Source organism: Saccopteryx leptura, chromosome 1 (genome assembly GCF_036850995.1).
Source record: "Saccopteryx leptura isolate mSacLep1 chromosome 1, mSacLep1_pri_phased_curated, whole genome shotgun sequence".
Taxonomy (NCBI): Eukaryota; Metazoa; Chordata; class Mammalia; order Chiroptera; family Emballonuridae; genus Saccopteryx; species Saccopteryx leptura.
In genome coordinates this window covers 56,486,584-56,503,818 of record NC_089503.1, presented here as the reverse complement: position 1 = coordinate 56,503,818, position 17,235 = coordinate 56,486,584, and the positions used below count along the sequence as shown (strand labels likewise).

At 42.3% G+C, this 17,235-nt stretch overlaps 1 protein-coding gene across 6 annotated transcripts in view; it reads left to right on the top strand.

The window, feature by feature from the left end:
* STIM1 (stromal interaction molecule 1) overlaps positions 1-17,235 on the top strand; it is a 235,037-nt gene that overhangs the window by 199,163 nt on the left and 18,639 nt on the right. For all 6 annotated transcript variants that reach the window (XM_066367057.1, XM_066367065.1, XM_066367074.1 and 3 more), the window contains exons 6-7: positions 3,768-3,945; positions 8,284-8,461. In XM_066367057.1, coding sequence (XP_066223154.1) covers positions 3,768-3,945; positions 8,284-8,461 — 356 coding nt within the window. The remainder of the gene's footprint in view (positions 1-3,767; positions 3,946-8,283; positions 8,462-17,235) is intronic.

Below are 17,235 nucleotides of genomic sequence, written 5' to 3'. Positions count from 1 at the left end.
ACTGAAGGAACCTGACAATTCTCACAGCAACTTCTCCAGCTCCTGTTTCTTCCTCAAACTTTACACCCACATTTTTAATTACCTATTGGATGTCTACATCTAAATATTTCATTAAAACACCTCTAAGCACTTTCATTTATAACTACTCTTTTGATCTCTTTAATAATTCTGTGATAATGTATTTTACAGTTGAGGAAGCTGAGATCCAGATGGGGGAAGTGAGCTTTGTAACAAATTGGAATAGAAGGCAGCATAGAACCTGGACTTCCTAAAACTCAGTGTAGGATGCTTCCTTTGATGGCAGAATTTCCCTACCTGAAGCCTTATGTTTAACCTTGAAATTCTGTCCTGATGGCAATGCTATAGCAGCTTCCAAGATGTTGTTTGGAGGGAAAACTGAGGCCTTGTAACTCTTAGTTGCACTCAGGTTAGGTCAGGAGATATAGGCCTCTCTATGGTGAGAGATATTTGCATATAACAAAGCAGAAACAACACCTGCTGCATGAATGTGAAAGTTGTAATGACAAAGTGGGAGGTAGCAAAAAGACCATGTAGTCAGGCACATTTGGATTTGAATCCCAGCTCTGTCACTTTTTTTTTTTTTTGTATTTTTCTGAAGCTGGAAACGGGGAGGCAGTCAGACAGACTCCCGCATGCGCCCGACCGGTATCCACCTGGCACGCCCACTAGGGGGCGATGCTCTGCCCATCCCAGGCGTCGCTCTGTTGTGACCAGAGCCACTCTAGTGCCTGAGGCAGAGTGGAGGCATCCCCAGTGCCCGGGCCATCTTTGCTCCAGTGGAGCCTCAGCTGCAGGAGGGGAAGAGAGAGACAGAGAGGAAGGAGAGGGGGAGGGGTGGAGAAGCAAATGGGCACTTCTCCTGTGTGCCCTGGCTGGGAATCGAACCCAGGACTTCCTCATGCCAGGCCAATGCTCTACCACTGAGCCAACTGGCCAGGGCCCAGCTCTGTCACTTTTTATGAACTCAGTGCTCCTATGAGCCTCAGTTTTCTGGTATAAAGAATGGCCATACTAATACCCTACCTTAGAAAGTAGTAGTGAGAATTAGAGAATATAAATGCCTGATAACAGTGTGTATTTTCTCTATTTCTCTTCCATTCTTATGTGGATTAAGGAGAGAGAGATATTATATTTGTGGCTTCACAGTAACAATTCAATGCCGTAGATATTTATTGAGTGCCTTTGTGTTAGTCAGTGCTATGCTATGCACTGGTGTACAGACAAGCGATGATCACTAGGTGCCACAGAGTAAATCAGCCATATTAGACTCATTTTCATCTCACCAAGCTTTGCCACTCATGGAATGTGACAGGCAATATAGCTGAGCTTCAGCTATGCATTGACAAAGCAGAGGGATGTATGTATAGAATGGATGCTTGTATTATATATTTAAGTGGAGTCAAAATAGGTTGAAGAAATTCAGTGGGTACAAATAAGTGGAACAGCATTACCTTCAATCTGTCCTTGACTCTGGCCATTCAGAATTTGTGTTCATGATTTGGATGAGAATATGAAGCTGGGAAATATAATAGCCTCTTGCTCCAAATTGATCTGGACAAGGTTGAATAAGGGACTGATGGAATAGATAGGTGCCCAATCTGCATGCCCACATTAAATACTTGAAGTGATGCCTGACCAGGCATTGGCACAGTGGATAGAGCATCAGACTTGGACACAGTGGACCCAGTTTCAAAATCCCGAGGTCACTGGCTAGAGCGTGGGCTCATCCAGCTTGAGCATGGTCTCAGTGTTTTGAGCATGGGGTCATCGGCTTGAATGTGAGATCATAGACATGATCCCATGGTCGCTGGCTTGAACCCAAAGGTCACTGGCTTGAAGCGCAAGGTCACTGGCTTGAGCAAGGGGTCATTCGCTCTGCTATAGCCCCCGGTAAAGGCACATATGAAAAAGCAATCATTGAACAACTAAGGTGCCACAACAAAGAATTGATTCTTCTCATCTCTCTCCCTTCCTGTCTGTCTGTCCCTATCTGTCCCTCTCTCTGTCTCCATTGCAAAAACAGAAAAAGGAAGTGTTTGAGGTAATAAGGGGAAGATTGTATGGAGTCTTGTTTAAACAAGAGTACCTTTGACTTTCAGTGGAATGTACAGGGGATGTTGAAATTGAGAAACTGGGAAGCCAATATTAACAATTCTTAACAAATAGGAAACAGAGAGTACCCCATCCTCTGGTGGAGGTTGTATAGGAGGCCAGTGTGTTTCAGAAAGAAAAGCAGTTCACTGTGCTGCAGAGATATCTCTTGTTGGGACTAGGAAGCAGGAGAGTGAGGACTTGAGTATGGCAGGAAGTGTAGGCTTGCCCAGAGGCTAGAGGGTGGCTGCTAGAGGACCCTTAGTTTTCTCTATGAGAAGCTGGCATACACATGTAAACGACATGGCTCCCACTTCAGGCCTAGTTAGTCCCCTTCCTTGGATGGAAACAGAATGTGCTAATCTTTCTTAGATCCCACCATCCTCATGTCCTGCTGCTCAGCCTTTGAATGAGGAGCTATGAATATAATCCCTTTTCTCAATCTGGACCTCATTTTTATGCAGTTGCCAGCTACATGTGTCTTTTTCTGCTATCTAGACCCTGCCTCAACTTGCTAGTTCCACCTGGTACCTTTTGGATTCCCATTGCTCCTTGTCCTTACCAGGCACTGGGATCCTATCAGTCCTACTCTCCCCTCCCCAACCCAAGGATAACCTGCTATGCATAGGAGTTATTCCCTCTTTTCTTCTTTCCTTGACTCCCACATCTGAGTCCTCTGAGCCCATAGCTACTCTATCCCAAGTTGAGCACAACCCTGGCAGGGGCTATAGCGGCAGCCCTCTTCTTAGGTGTCCCTTTCAGGTTCCTGCACTATGGCCCAGGGCCCAGATCTGGTATACTAGGAACAGTGTCAGACTCCAGCGGTGCCCCTCTTCTGGGTTGGGTTATTTCTTAGGACACGGCTTTTGCTGTTATCTTCTGCTGTTCCTTGGTTAGCTTTTCAGTTTTTCTCTGGAGAATGGTTATTACTCTGAATCCCAGCTGGTGGCTGGGGCCCTGGCCTCTTTACCAAATTGCTGCCAGGCATTCTTGGCAGGTAGCTCTGCCTCTTTATTCCTGACCTGTAGAAATGTCTTATATATACCAATATCTTGAGGCTACTCTTGTTCTACCTGGTCTGTGAATTAAGCCACAGCCTAGACATGCTCTCCATAGATGAGACTTACAAACCTTTACCTGATCTGGACTTTGCACCATATACCTCCAGTAGCTTAGTAGTCCAGGAGACCCAGCTCCTGTAGTAACCTCAGTCCCATAGCCAGACCTCACACTTTAGTGACATTGCCTTATACCTTTGTGAGCCATCCTCTTTAACCTGCTCTAGCACCCTAGCATTGCTACCCTGTAGGATGGAAGCCATTGCATCTGGGTACACGGACTCATCACAGACCAGAGATGGCTGGCATGTTTTGATATGGTACTAGTGCTCTCCTCTTCTCTGCATATTAGGGAAAAATGATTTAATAAGTTTCCTGTATTGTTCTAAGAGCTCTCATCCTTTCCAAACGAGGCTTTGAGTTGGCAGAGAAATAGGCACAGAGCTTACTATAATAGTGTGTGGCAAGTGTGTGTCTAAAAACTGAAACTAATTCCTCCTGAGTGGGAAGGCTTCAAGGTGGAGGGGATGCAGTGGGCTCTGCAAGGCTAAGGATGCAGTGGACAGCCTGACTCACCATCCGCTTCCTCTCTGGCAGTGACCCGCCATAATCACCTCAAGGACTTCATGTTGGTGGTGTCTATCGTTATTGGTGTGGGCGGCTGCTGGTTTGCATATATCCAGAACCGTTATTCCAAGGAGCACATGAAGAAGATGATGAAGGATCTGGAGGGTCTGCACCGAGCTGAGCAGAGTCTGCATGACCTTCAGGAGAGGTAAGGCTTGCCCCTTCCCTACAGCCCTGGTGCTGCCAGTTCTTGGGAGCCTCTTGTTTTCACTTGGGTTTTGGGCTATCTGGTTTCTGAGACTGTGCTGACATGGCTGCCCAGGCTGTGCCATCCTTCCAAACTGCATGTAAGTCCAAGTTCCTACCATTCTTGTTGCATGGGCGAGTATTCTTTACTAGGGGAGAAGCTTATTTCTCTCTTTTCTCCCTCTGCGCTTCTGATGTGTAGCTGTCAGAAGTCTTGAGCTTCCCTGTTTGGATGCCTTGTTAGGGTCATTCTGTTCTTTGCCCAACCTTTGCTTCCTTTCCCATAGCAATAGATACAATGAATTGTTCCTCAGTGTGCCCCAGAGAAACCACACATATCTGTCTTCCTGATCCTTCTATAAGTACTCACTTGTCGTATGACTTTGGGTAAATCCCTTTACTTTCTATGACTTATTTCCTCATCAGCAATATAAAGCCTTGGAACCGGGAGAACATTAACAGCATAGTTCTGATAGTTAGTCTAGGATTCTGTCTAAATAAAACATGGCTTAAAACTACTGTAGAAGATCTAGCTATGTAAAAAAAAGTTGCCAGTCAGTCAATCTAAGTACTTCCTGATATCTAGAACCCAGGTGTATGCTGGAAACTGTAAGGAATTTTCACTGCTCCTGGGACAACGAAGTTCACATATGAGAAGGAACAGTGAAGTTCACATATGAGAAGGAACAGTGAACACACAGTTAGTGCAGTGACTCAGTGCCAGCTTGTGGGATGATAACTCTAGGACTGGAAGAGCACAGGGGCAGGAGATATGAGCACAGACACTGAGGAGGTGGCTTGAAAGATGGGTAGGGAGGTCCTGGTAGTTGAGGTTGAATGTGTAGTGAGGCCAGACCCTCATGCCTTTAGACTCACACGGAGACTTTAGTAGGATGCAAAAGGCAACAGAGAGGCAATACAGGTATTTTGTTTTTTGCTTTGTTTTATTTTTTGAGAAGAGGAGAGGCCTACTTTAGGACTGTCTTTTAGAAATTATTCTGGCAGCCTAGGGAGTCTAGCTGGGAAGTTTTTGCAGGAATCCATATAAAGAGAAATGAAGTTTGGCTCTATTTTGTTATTTCTAAATGATAGATACTATTTTCTTTGGAAGGATGAGGGAAGGATTTCTTGTGAGCTAGGTATTGTTAAGTACTTAAATGTATTATTGTTTTTAGCCATCACAACGCAGTTAGGGAGTTGTGATAGTATCAATAAATAGTATTTATTGATACTATTATTATCTCTATTTTAGAGTTGAAGAAGTGACGGCTCAAAGAGAGTGAGTGCTTTGCTTAGGCTCACATGTCAGTAAGTAGTGATCTAGGAATTTGACACCCTCAGGCACTGCCTCAGTAAGGGCAACCCTATCAGATGCATTCCCATGGGTCAGGCTTCTTGGGGGCAAAAGGAGTTTTATCTCAGAACTGATTCCTGGCTGCTTTGCTGGGCCCCTTGATCCTGGGCCCTTTGCCAACTGAGGGCTAAATGCTGCTGTCTGGGCAGTCCCTATTCTTCATTTGTCTGAAAAACATGTACTGTTTTCATTCCAAAGGCAAAGAATCTAGGCAGGAGACATTCCAAGTTTGGGGATAAAACTAAGCTCCCAGCCCTCCCTGCTCCCCAAGGCCTCTACAGCTAAATGACCACTGTGGCACTTAGAGAAACGAATGCACGCACACACCCAGAGATGGGCTTACACATGTGCACACACGTCCTCCTCTGACAGTGTCCAGAGCTGCATGCCACCTCCTCCCTCCTTACTTTATAGGTCTGCACTGCCAACCATCTTAGAGCTTTTTTTTGCAGAGTTCCTGATATTTTGAGTGGATAAATGTAATGCTACATGCACATTCCAGTTAGGATTTTATTGGGTTTCAAGATAATTCTTTGAGGCAGGCAGGAATTTTTATTTCCATTTAAAAATGAAGAAACAGGCCCAGTGCAAGGAACAGATTTGTCCCTAGTCACATAACTGGTTGGAGCCAGGGCTTGCACTCAGGCAGAGTATTTTCTTGTTTGTAAGGCTACTCGATCGTTACCTTCAAGATGCTTAGTCTTCTGTGGAGGAGATGGAGTGGGGCAAGGCTTGATGGTACATTTATTTGCTCAGTTTCTGCTCCCAATAGTATTTATTGATTTTCATCTCTTCTCAATCCTGTTAGGACTATAAAAGTGGATCGGTTTTGATTCTACTAAAAAGGAGCTCCCTATTATATGGAGAAAACAGGTATATCATAGGCTTTTCTCAAGAGGATGCTTTCAGAGAAGATAATATTTCAGTGAGGGAAAAAGAATTGAATCCCTAATAGTGTCATTTCAAGTAGTTGTATCTTGGAGGGACGCAATAAAGGAATGTGTTCAGCCCGAGAAGGAAATGGCGCCTCTGATTGGTTTTTAGCTATGCTGTAGCACCACCTAGTGTGTACTGTGAAGAGGTTCAACTCCCTTTCCACCTACAGAATGGGCGAAGACTGCAGTTTGCAGTAAGAGAGAAGCCTAGATCTTTCTTCCTCTTCCCTTCCTGCTTGTCCCACCACATCCTTTGAGGCCTCAGATATTGATGACCAATGTGGACTTGGGATTTTTTAGAGGTTGAGTTCTGTTTCTGCCTTTTCTGTTTCACCTACTTAATTCATCAGTTAGCTTCTTCTCTGAGGGTCCCGTGGGTCCTTTTTCTGCTGTACCTCAAGTCTAAGCCATATATCACTTGTCTTCTTCATAACTGTTTTCTCCTTCTATCCTGGTAACTTGGTGTTCCTACTAAGGTAGGAAGACCAGAGGGATTAGCAAATTCTTGCTCTTTCTTCTCGGTCTAACCCTGCTTCGCCTTTCCTGACCCTTTCCAGGTGGAGTTGATCACTCCATCCATTGAGCTCATCCAACACCTCATATGTCTATCTAGTGTAGAACTTATCACATTGTGTACAGTTATCTAAATTGAGTTAGATAATGAGTTTCTCAGTGGCAGGGACAATTTTCTCATTCATCTCCAAACATCTAGAGTTTAGCACAGGGCTTTGCATTTAGTAGACACCTGAAAGTACTTGGTGAATGAATGAATGAGTAAATGTCTAACTGAATGAATATAGATAACTATGAGGAAGAAAGAAGGGAGGCTTATTTGGACAGATGGAAGATTTTGTCAGTGAATAGAGGGATGTGTGGGTGGGGACAAGATATATTTTTGTTATAACTGATGCCCTTGAGATCTTATTCTCCATGGAATATACTGAGGAAGGAAACTCGGGCCTTGGGTAAGCAAGGGCTCTCCTAAGCTTTGGCATGAATTTTATTTTTCTGTGTTTCTGGCAACAAGTACTCAGGAGTCCAAGAGGTACATATCAGTGTTTTTTTTCTCATCTTCCTTAAATATATATATTTAATTGAGAGGTGGGGAGGCGGAGAGGCAGAGAGACAGAGGCATGTGCCCCCATCGAGATCCACCTGGCAAGCCCCCTACTGGGTGATGCTCTGCCCATTTGGGGCTGCTGCTCCGTTGCTAGACAACTGAGCTATTTTAGCCCCTGACGTGAGGCCATGGAGCCATCCTCAGTGCCCAGGGCCAGCTTGCTTGAACCAATCACCATGGCTGCAGGAGGAGAAGAGAGAGAGAGAGAGAGAGAGAGAGAGATTGAGAGAAAGAGAGAGAGAGAGAGAGAGAGAGAGATTGAGAAGGGGAAGGGGGACAGGTGGAGAAGCAGATAGATGGTCACTTCTCCTGTGTGTCCTGACCAGGATTGAACCCAGGACTTCCACACACTAGGCTGACACTTTACCACTGAGCCAACAAGCCACGACTCTACATTTATATTGAACCTCCTGGACACCCTGGTATAAGGGGAATAACTATGGGATTTAAAGTTATACAGATTGGAATTCTAGTTTCAGTTCTATATGTAGTTACATTCCCTCTGGAAATCTTCATATCCACACATGACCTAGACTCATAATGATATAATATATCTTTATCTATAAGGAGGACAAATGTGAAATATCTTATAAACTGGTAGTTGTTATAATTTTAGTATGTCAGACACCATAGAGGATGGATTCAGGTGCCAGGGAACCTAGCTTCACAGCCTTTATTGCTAGCAGCAAAATGATGGCCAACACAAGAATTACGGTAATGACTGTGGCTCCTGTTGGTGCCAAGCTAATTCAGAGCCAGGGAGTCTGCAGAATAGGGAGAATATGTGCTGAGTGCTGGAGCCCTCATTTTTCTCTTTGATGCCATGACTCATGGCATGTGGGCTGGCTCCCCCTTGCCGGGCCTCCTCCAGCTCCCCGAATTGCCCCCCAGGCTGCACAAGGCCCAGGAGGAGCACCGCACAGTGGAGGTGGAGAAGGTACATCTGGAGAAGAAGCTGCGCGATGAGATCAACGTTGCCAAGCAGGAAGCCCAGAGACTGAAGGAGCTGCGGGAGGGTACTGAGAATGAGCGGAGCCGCCAAAAATATGCTGAGGAGGAGTTGGAGCAGGTAGGAGAGTCTACAAATTCTTGGAATGGGTAAAGGGCAGGGGCCAAAACCCTGGCTGAAATGTTTCATGTGTGAAGGCTTTGAAATATGGCTCAAAGAATATCTTCAAGAGTTACTAGATTCTTATCAGTAAGAATGGTGGAAAAGTTGCAAAACATGGAAACATTTTCAAAGAATAGTGGGTAACAGGTGAGAACAGTTATTTCGTTCCCTTTTTATTGAGGTTTTTACATAGATTCAAGTGTAGAGATTATAAGTATACAGCTGGCAAGCCTTTACACATGCATAGACCTGTGTAACCACCATCCAGATCAAAATAGGGAATCTTTTTTTTTTTTTTTTTTTTTGTATTTTTCTGAAGCTGGAAACGGGGAGAGACAGTCAGACAGACTCCCGCATGCGCCCGACTGGGATCCACCCGGCACGCCCACCAGGGGGCGACGCTCTGCCCACCAGGGGGCAATGCTCTGCCCCTCCGGGGCGTCGCTCTGCCGAGACCAGAGCCACTCTAGCGCCTGGGGCAGAGGCCAAGGAGCCATCCCCAGCGCCCAGGCTATCTTTGCTCCAATGGAGCCTTGGCTGCGGGAGGGGAAGAGAGAGACAGAGAGGAAGGGGGGGGGGGCGTGGAGAAGCAGATGGGCGCTTCTCCTGTGTGCCCTGGCCGAGAATCGAACCTGGGACTTCTGCACGCCAGGCCGACACTCTACCGCTGAGCTGACCGGCCAGGGCCAAAATAGGGAATCTTTTAAACACCCTAGAAGGCTTTCTTTTGCCTCCCCCTACCAGCTGTCAGTATTCCTTCCAAAAGATAACTATGGTCATAATCTCTTTTTTCCTTTTCATTCAGTTTATTGGTGTAATGATGGTTAGCAAAATTGTACAGGTTTCAGGGCCACAATTCTCCCAACACATCATCTGTACACTGTACTGTGTGTTTACCACCCCAAGTCAACTCTCCGTCCGTCCCATTTATTGACCTATACCCTTCTCTACCTCTCTCACAGTTACTCCTTCATCCCCCCAGCAATCACCACACTGTTGTTCATGCCCATGGGTTTTTTATCTTTTTCTTTCATTTTTGCTCAATCCCTTCACCCTCCCACCAAACACTCCCACCCTGACCCTGACAGCCGTCAGCCTGATATGATCTATGAATCTATCTCTATTTACTTTTTAGTTTATTTTGTTCATTAGATTCCACATATGAGTGAAATAATCTGATACTTGTCTTTCTCTCACTGGCTTATTTCACTTAGCATAATTATCTCCAGGTCCATCCGTTCTGTCACAAAGAGTAAGATTTCCTCCTCTTTTATGGCCAAGTAGTATTCCACTGTGTAAATGTACCACAGCTTTTATCCGCTCTTCTACTGATGGATACTTGTTTTGCTTCCAAATCTCAGCTATTGTAAATAATGCTTCAGTGAACATAGGGTGCATATATATCTTTTTTAATTTTTCCATTGATTTGAGAGAGAGAGAGGGGAAGGGAGAGAGACAGAGAGAGAGAGTGGAATCAACTTGTTGTTCCACTTAGTTGTTCCATTTAGTTGTGCACTCATCAGTTGCTTCTCATATGTGCTATGACCAGGGATCAAATTTGAACACATGCTCCAGGACAACGCTATATCCACTGACCAACCTGGCCAGGGCTAGGGTGCATATATTATTTTGAATTAGTGTTTTCGGTTTTTTCAGATAAGTTCCCAGAAGTGGAATTGCTGAGTCCTAAGCACTTCCATTACATTTTTTTTGAGGTAATTTGATATTGCAGTAGCTGCATCAATCTGCATTCCCATCAACAGTACATGAGGGTTCCCTTTTCTCCACACCCTTGCCAATTCTTGTTGTTTGTTGCCATTGATGATAGCCATTCTGACAGGTGTGAGGTGATACCTCATTGTGGTTTTAATTTGCATTTCTCTGATGATTATTGACATTGAGCATCTTTCCAAATGTCTGTTGGCCGTTGGTATGTCCTTTTTGGAGGAGTGTCTATTCAAGTCCTATGCCTATTTTTTTTTAAAGCTTTATTATTATTATTATTTATTTTTTGTATCTTTCTGAAGTTGGAAACGGGGAGGCAGTCAGACAGACTCCCGCATGCGCCCGACCGGGATCCACCGGCATGCCCACCAGGGGGCGATGTTCTGCCCATCTGGGGCATTGCTCTGTCACAACCAGAGTCATTCTAGCGCCTGAGGCAGAGGCCACAGAGCCATCCTCAGCGCCTGGGCCATCTTTGCTCCAATGGAGCCTTGGCTGCGGGAGGGGAAGAGAGAGACAGAGAGGAAGGAGAGGGGGAGGGTGGAGAAGCAGATGGGTGCTTCTCCTGTGTGCCCTGGCCGGGAATCGAACCCGGGACTCCTGCACGCCAGGCCGACGCTCTACCACAGAGCCAACTGGCCAGGGCCCTATGCCTATTTCTTAATTGAATTGTTTGTTGTTTTGGTGTTGAGTTTTATAAGCTTCATATAAAATTTGGATGTTAACCCCTTATCAGATGTATTGGTGAATATGTTTTCCCACTTAGTGGGTTATCTTTTCATTTTGTTGATGGTTTCCTTTGCTGTGTATAGCTTTTTAGTTTGGTGTAATTCCATTTGTTTATTTTTTCCTTTGTTTTCTTTGCTCAAGGAGATGTATCAGAACAAATATTGCTATGAGAAATGTCTGAGATTTTACTACCTATGTTTATGGTTTCGAGTATAACATTTACCTAAGTCTTTAATCCATTTTGAGTTTATTCTTGAGCGTATGGTGTAAGAAGGTGGTCTAGTTTCATTTTTTTTTTTTTTTTTTTTTTTTTTTTTGGTATATACCTGTCCAGTTTTCCCAACACCATTTAGTGAATAGACTATTTTTATCCATTGTACTTTTTGCCTCTCTTGTCAAATATTAATTGACTATAAAGCCGTGGATTTATTCCGGGTTCTTTATTTTGTTCCACTGATCTATATGTCTGTTTTTAAGCTAGTTTTGATTAGTATAGCCTAGTAGTATAGTCTGATGTCAGTTAGTGTGATTCCTCCAACTTTTTTCTTCTTTCTCAAGATTGCTGAGGTTATTTGGGGTCTTCTGCAGTTCCATATATATTTTTGGAATTTTAATGGTGTTATTTCTTCCTATCCATGAACATGGTATATTCTTCTACTTATTTGTGTCTTTTCCAATTTCTTTTTTCAGCGTCTTATAATTTCTCAAGCACAGATATTTTACATCCTTGGTTAAGTTTATTTCTAGCTATTTTATTCTTTATGAAGCAATTATGAATGGGATTGTTTTCTTAGTTTCTCTTTATGATAGTTCATTATAGGTGTATAAGAATGCAATTGATTTCTTTCTTTCTTTCTTTTTTTTTAAGTGAGAAGAGGAGAGATAGTGAGACAGATTCCCACATGCACCCCGACCGGGATCCACCCAGTAACCCCCATCTGGCACCAATCTTGAATTAACCAAGCTATTTTTAGCACCTGAGGCTGATGTGGGGGTCAGACCAACCGAGCTATCCTCAGCACCCAGGGCCTATGCTCAAACCAACAGATCCATTGGCTGTCAAAGGGGAAGAGGGAAAGAAGGGGGAGAGGGAAGGGGAGAGAAGCAGATGGTCACTTCTCCTGTGTGTCCTCACTGGCAATTGAACCTGGGAGATCCATATGCTGGGCCGACACTCTATTCACTGAGCCAACTGGCCAGGGGTCATGATTTCTGGATATTTAGTTTGTATCCTGCCACTTTACCAAATTCATTTATTAGTTCTAGTAGCTTTTTTGGGTAGAATCTTTAGGCTTTTCTATATATAGCATCATGTCACCTGCAAATAATGACAGTTTTACTTTCTCATTTCCAATTTAGATGCCTTTTATTTCTTCTTTTTGTCTGATTGCTGTGGCTAGGATTTCCAGTACTATGTCAAATAAAAATGGTGAAAGCAGACATTCCTTTCTTGTTTCCAATCTTAAGGAAAATGCTGCTAGTTTTTGCCCACTGAGTATGATGTTGGCTTTAGGTTTGTCATATATGACTTTTATTGCATTGAGGTATGTTCCCTCTGTTCCCATTTTGCTGTGAATTTTTATCATAAATGGTTGCTGGATTCTATCAAATGCTTTTCCTGCATCTATTGATATGATCATGTAGTTTTTATCCTTTATTTTGTTTTTGTGGAGTATCACATTTATTGATTTGCAAATATTGTACCAACCTTGCATCCCTGGAATAAATCCCACTTGATCATGGTGTATGACCTTTTTAATGTATTGCTAGATTCAGATTGGTAATATTTGGTTGAGGATTTTAGCATCTATGTTCATCCAGAATATGGGCCTATAATTTTTTTTTCTTTGTAGTATCTTCATCTAGTTTTGAAATTAGGATAATGCTCACCTTGTAAAATGAGCTTGGGTGTCTTCCCTCCTCTTGAATATTTTGGAACATGTTGAGAAGGATAGGTGTTAGTTCTTCTTTGATAAAATTCACCTGTGAAGTCATTCAGTCTAAGACTTGTTTGTTGGGAGTTTTTGATTACTGCATTAATTTCATTTGTTGCAATTGGTCTATTCAGATTCTCTGATTCTTCCTGATTCAGTTTTGAAAGATTTATAGGTTTCTAGGAATTTATCCATTTCACTCAGGTTGTCTAGTTTGTTGGCATATAGTTGTTCTTCATATTTTCTTACAATCCTTTATATTTCTTTGGTGTCTGTTGTTACTTCTCTTTCATTTCTGATTTTATATATTTGGGTTCTCTTTCTTCTTTTCTTGGTGAATCTGGTTAAAGATTTGTTAATCTTATTTATCTTTTTAAAGAACCAGCTCTTGGTTTCATGGATCTTTTGTTTTTTGTTTTTGTTTTTTACTATTTTGTTTATTTCTGTTCTGATCTTGTTTGTTCTTTTTCAAGTTTCTTTGAGTGTAAAGTTAGATCGATCATTTGAGATTTTTCTTGTTTCTTGAGGTAGGCCTGTACTACTATGAATTTATCTCTTAGGACTGATATTGGTATGTCACATAGACTTTTGGGTTGTGATCTTATTTTCATTTATATCCAGGTAATTTTTTATTTATTCTTCAATTTCATTGTTAATTGATTCATTGTTTAGTAACATGTTATTTAGCCTTCATGTCTTTGTGTTTTCAGTTTTATTTTCTTCTGATTGATTTCTAGTTTTATACCATTATAGTCAGAGAAGATGCTTGATATTATTTCTTTTTATTTTTCTTTTCCAAGTGAGAGGGGAGGAGATAGAGAGACAGCCTTATGCATGCATGCTAACCTGGATCCACCTGGCAACCCTCGACTGGGGCTGATACTCTGCCCATCTAGAGCCATGCTCACAACCAAGCTATTTTTAGCGCCTGAGGTGGAGGCTCCATGGAGCCATCCTCAGTGCCTGGGGCTGATGCCCTGGAACCAATCGAACCAATTGAGCCATGGCTGTGGGAAGGGAAGAGAGAGTGAAGGAGAAGAGGTAGAGGGAAGGGTGGAGAAGCAGATGGTTACTTCTACTGTGTTCCTTGACTAGGAATTGAACCTGGGACATCCACACAGGGCCGACACTTGACCACTGAGCCAACTGGCCAGGGGCTTTTTTATTTTTTTTAAGTATTTTATTGATTTTATAGAGAGAGGAGTGAGAGAGGTAGGGGGAATAAGAAGTATTAACTCATAGTTGATTCACTTTAGTTGTTCATTGATTGCTTGTTGTATGTGCATTTACTGGGTAAGCCCAGGATTTCAAACCTGTGACCTCGGTTCCAGGTCAATGCTCTATTCACTTTACCACCATAGGCTAGGTCTGCTTGATATGATTTCAGTCTTTTAAAATTAATTGAGACTTGTTTTGTGTCCTAAGATGTGGTCTATACTAGAAAATCTTTCATGTGCACTTGAAAAGAATGTATATTCTGCTGCTTTGGGTGCAGTGCTCTGATATCAATTCAATCTATCTGATGTAGTGTGTCAACCGTTTCCTTGTTAATTTTTTGTCTGGAAGATCTGTTCATTGATGTTAAAATCTCCTACTATGACTATATTACTGTCAGTCTCTCTCTTTATATCCATCAAGATTTGCTTTACATAGTTAGGTGTTCCTATGTTCTGTGCATAAATGTTTTTAAGTGTTATATCCATTTGTTGGATTGCTCCATTTATCATTATGTAGTCCTTCTTTGGCTCTTACTATAGCCTTTGCTTTGAAGTCTTATTTGGTAAGATCTATTTTGTCAGATATAATAAGTATTGCCACCCTAGCTTCTTTTTTATTTCCATTTGGATTAAATATTTTTTCCATCCTGTTAGTTTTTATCTGAGTGTATCTTTTGTTCTGAGATGGATCTCTTGTAGTCAGCATATGTATGGGTCTTGTTCTTTTATCCATTAAGCTACCCTATGTCTTTTGATTAGAGCACTTAAGCCATTTACATTTAAAGTGATTATTGATAGGTATGTATTTATTGCCGTTTTAATTTTAATTATGTTTCTTTCTCTTTTGTTTATTCTTCTTCTGTCTCCTTTTCCTCCTCCTCTCCTCCTCTTCTTCCTCTTTTTACTCTTCTTCCTTCTCCTCCTCTTTTACTTCTATAATTTCTTCTTTTACTCTTCCTTCTTCTCCTACTTCTCATTCTTTTTAAAAAATATTTTTAGCCTGACCAGGTAGCACAGTGGATAGAGCATCGGACTGGGACACGGAGGACCCAGGTTCAAAACTCAAGGTTGCCGGCTTGAGTGTGGGCTCATCTGGCTTGACTGTGGGTTCACCAGCTTGAGCACAGGGTCATCAGCTTGAGTGTGGGATCATAGACATGACTCCATGGTTGCCAGCTTGAGCCCAAAGGTCGCTGGCTTAAAGCCCAATGGCTTGAGCCCCAGGTTGCTGGCTTGAGCAAGAGGTCACTTGATCTCCTGTAGCACCCCCCCCTCCCCCGTCAAGGCACATATGAGAAAGCAATCAATGAACAAGCAATCAACAAACAACTAAGATACTGCAACAAAGAATTGATACTTCTCATCTCTCTCCCTTCCTGTCTGTCCCTATCTGTCCCTCTCTCTGACTCTCTCAAAAAAAATTTTTTTATTTATTGATTTCAGAGAGAGATAAAGGGAGAGAGAGAGAGCGACAGAAACATTACTCTCTGTTTCTGTATGTACCCTGACCAGGGATCGAATTGGCAACCTTTAACTGTGGGATAATGCTCTAACCAACAAAGCTATCTAACCAGGGCTCTTTTTTTTTTTTTTTTTTTTTGTAATACTTATTTGGTGGTAACAAAGTCCTTTAGCTATGTCTTTTCTGGGCAGCTCTTTGTATCTCCTTTTTTTATGATAATCTTGCTGGGTAAAGTAGTCTTGGTTTAGGTCCTTGCTTTTCATCACTTTAAATATTTCATGTCAGTCTCTTCTGGCCTGAAATGTTTCTGTTGAGAAATAAGCTGACAATCTTATAGGAGCTGCCTTGTAAGTAACTAACTTTCTTTAGTGGTTTTTAAGAGTCTCTCTTTGTATTTAACCTTTGGTATTTTAATTATGATGTGTCTTGGTGTGGACCTCTTTGGATTCATCTTGTTTGGGACTCTCTGACTTCCTGGACATGTGTGTCTATTTCTGTCATATGGTCATGATCTCTAAACCAAATTAGTTTCACCTGATTTTGAACTTCATATAAATGGTATTGTACAGTATACTGTATATCCTTTTGTATTTGGTTTCTTTCACTCAGCATTATGTCTGTAAGAGTCCTCTGTGTTATTGCACAAATTGATAGTTGCTTTATTTCTATTGCTGAATGATAATCCATTACATACTATAAATTATTTATCCATTCTCCTCTGATAGACATTTGAGTTCTTTGCAGTTTTTTGCCTTTTGTGAAAAACATGGTAATGAACCTTCTTGCGCATGTTGGTGGACATAAGCGTTTATTTCTGTTGGACATATAATAGGGCATTAAATTTTTAGCTTATTAGAAACTGCCAAACAGTTTTCCAAAAGAGTTGTACCAATCTATACTGTCATCAGCAATGTATGAGAGTTCCAGTTGAACTCCAACCTTGGTCTTTTTAGGATTTCTTTCTCTCAGCCCTAAAAGATAATGATAGATTCAATTCTGCCACTTGGCAGTTTTGAATTTAACTTGTTAGCTTCCTGATATTCATAGCTTCAAAACTGATCAGGCAGTGGCGCAGTGGATAGAGCATTGGTCTGAGATGTGGAAGAACCCAGGTTCAAGACCCCGAGGTTGCCAGCTTGAGTGTGGGCTCAACTGGTTTGAGCAAAAGCTCACCAGCTTGGACCCAAGGTCACTGGCTCGAGCAAGGGGTTACTCCATCTGCTGAAGGCCCACAGTCAAGGCATATATGAGAAAGCAATCAATGAACTACTAAGGCAGGGGTTGGGAACCTTTTTGGCTGAGAGAGCCATGAACGCCACATATTTTAAAATGTAATTCCATGAGAGCCATACAACGACCTGTGTACATTATGCATTATCCAATAAAAATTTGGTGTTGTCCCGGAGGACAGCTGTGATTGGCTCCAGCCACCCGCAACCATGAACACGAGCGGTAGGAAATGAATGGATTATAATACATGAGAATGTTTTTTAATGTTAATATTTTTTTATTAAAGATTTTTCTGCGAGCCAATTGCAGCCATCAAAAGAGCCACATCTGACTCGTGAGCCATAGGTTCCCGACCCCTGTACTAAGGTGTCACGATGAAAAACTGATGATTGATGCTTCTCATCTCTCTCCATTCTTGTCTGTCTGTCCCTATCT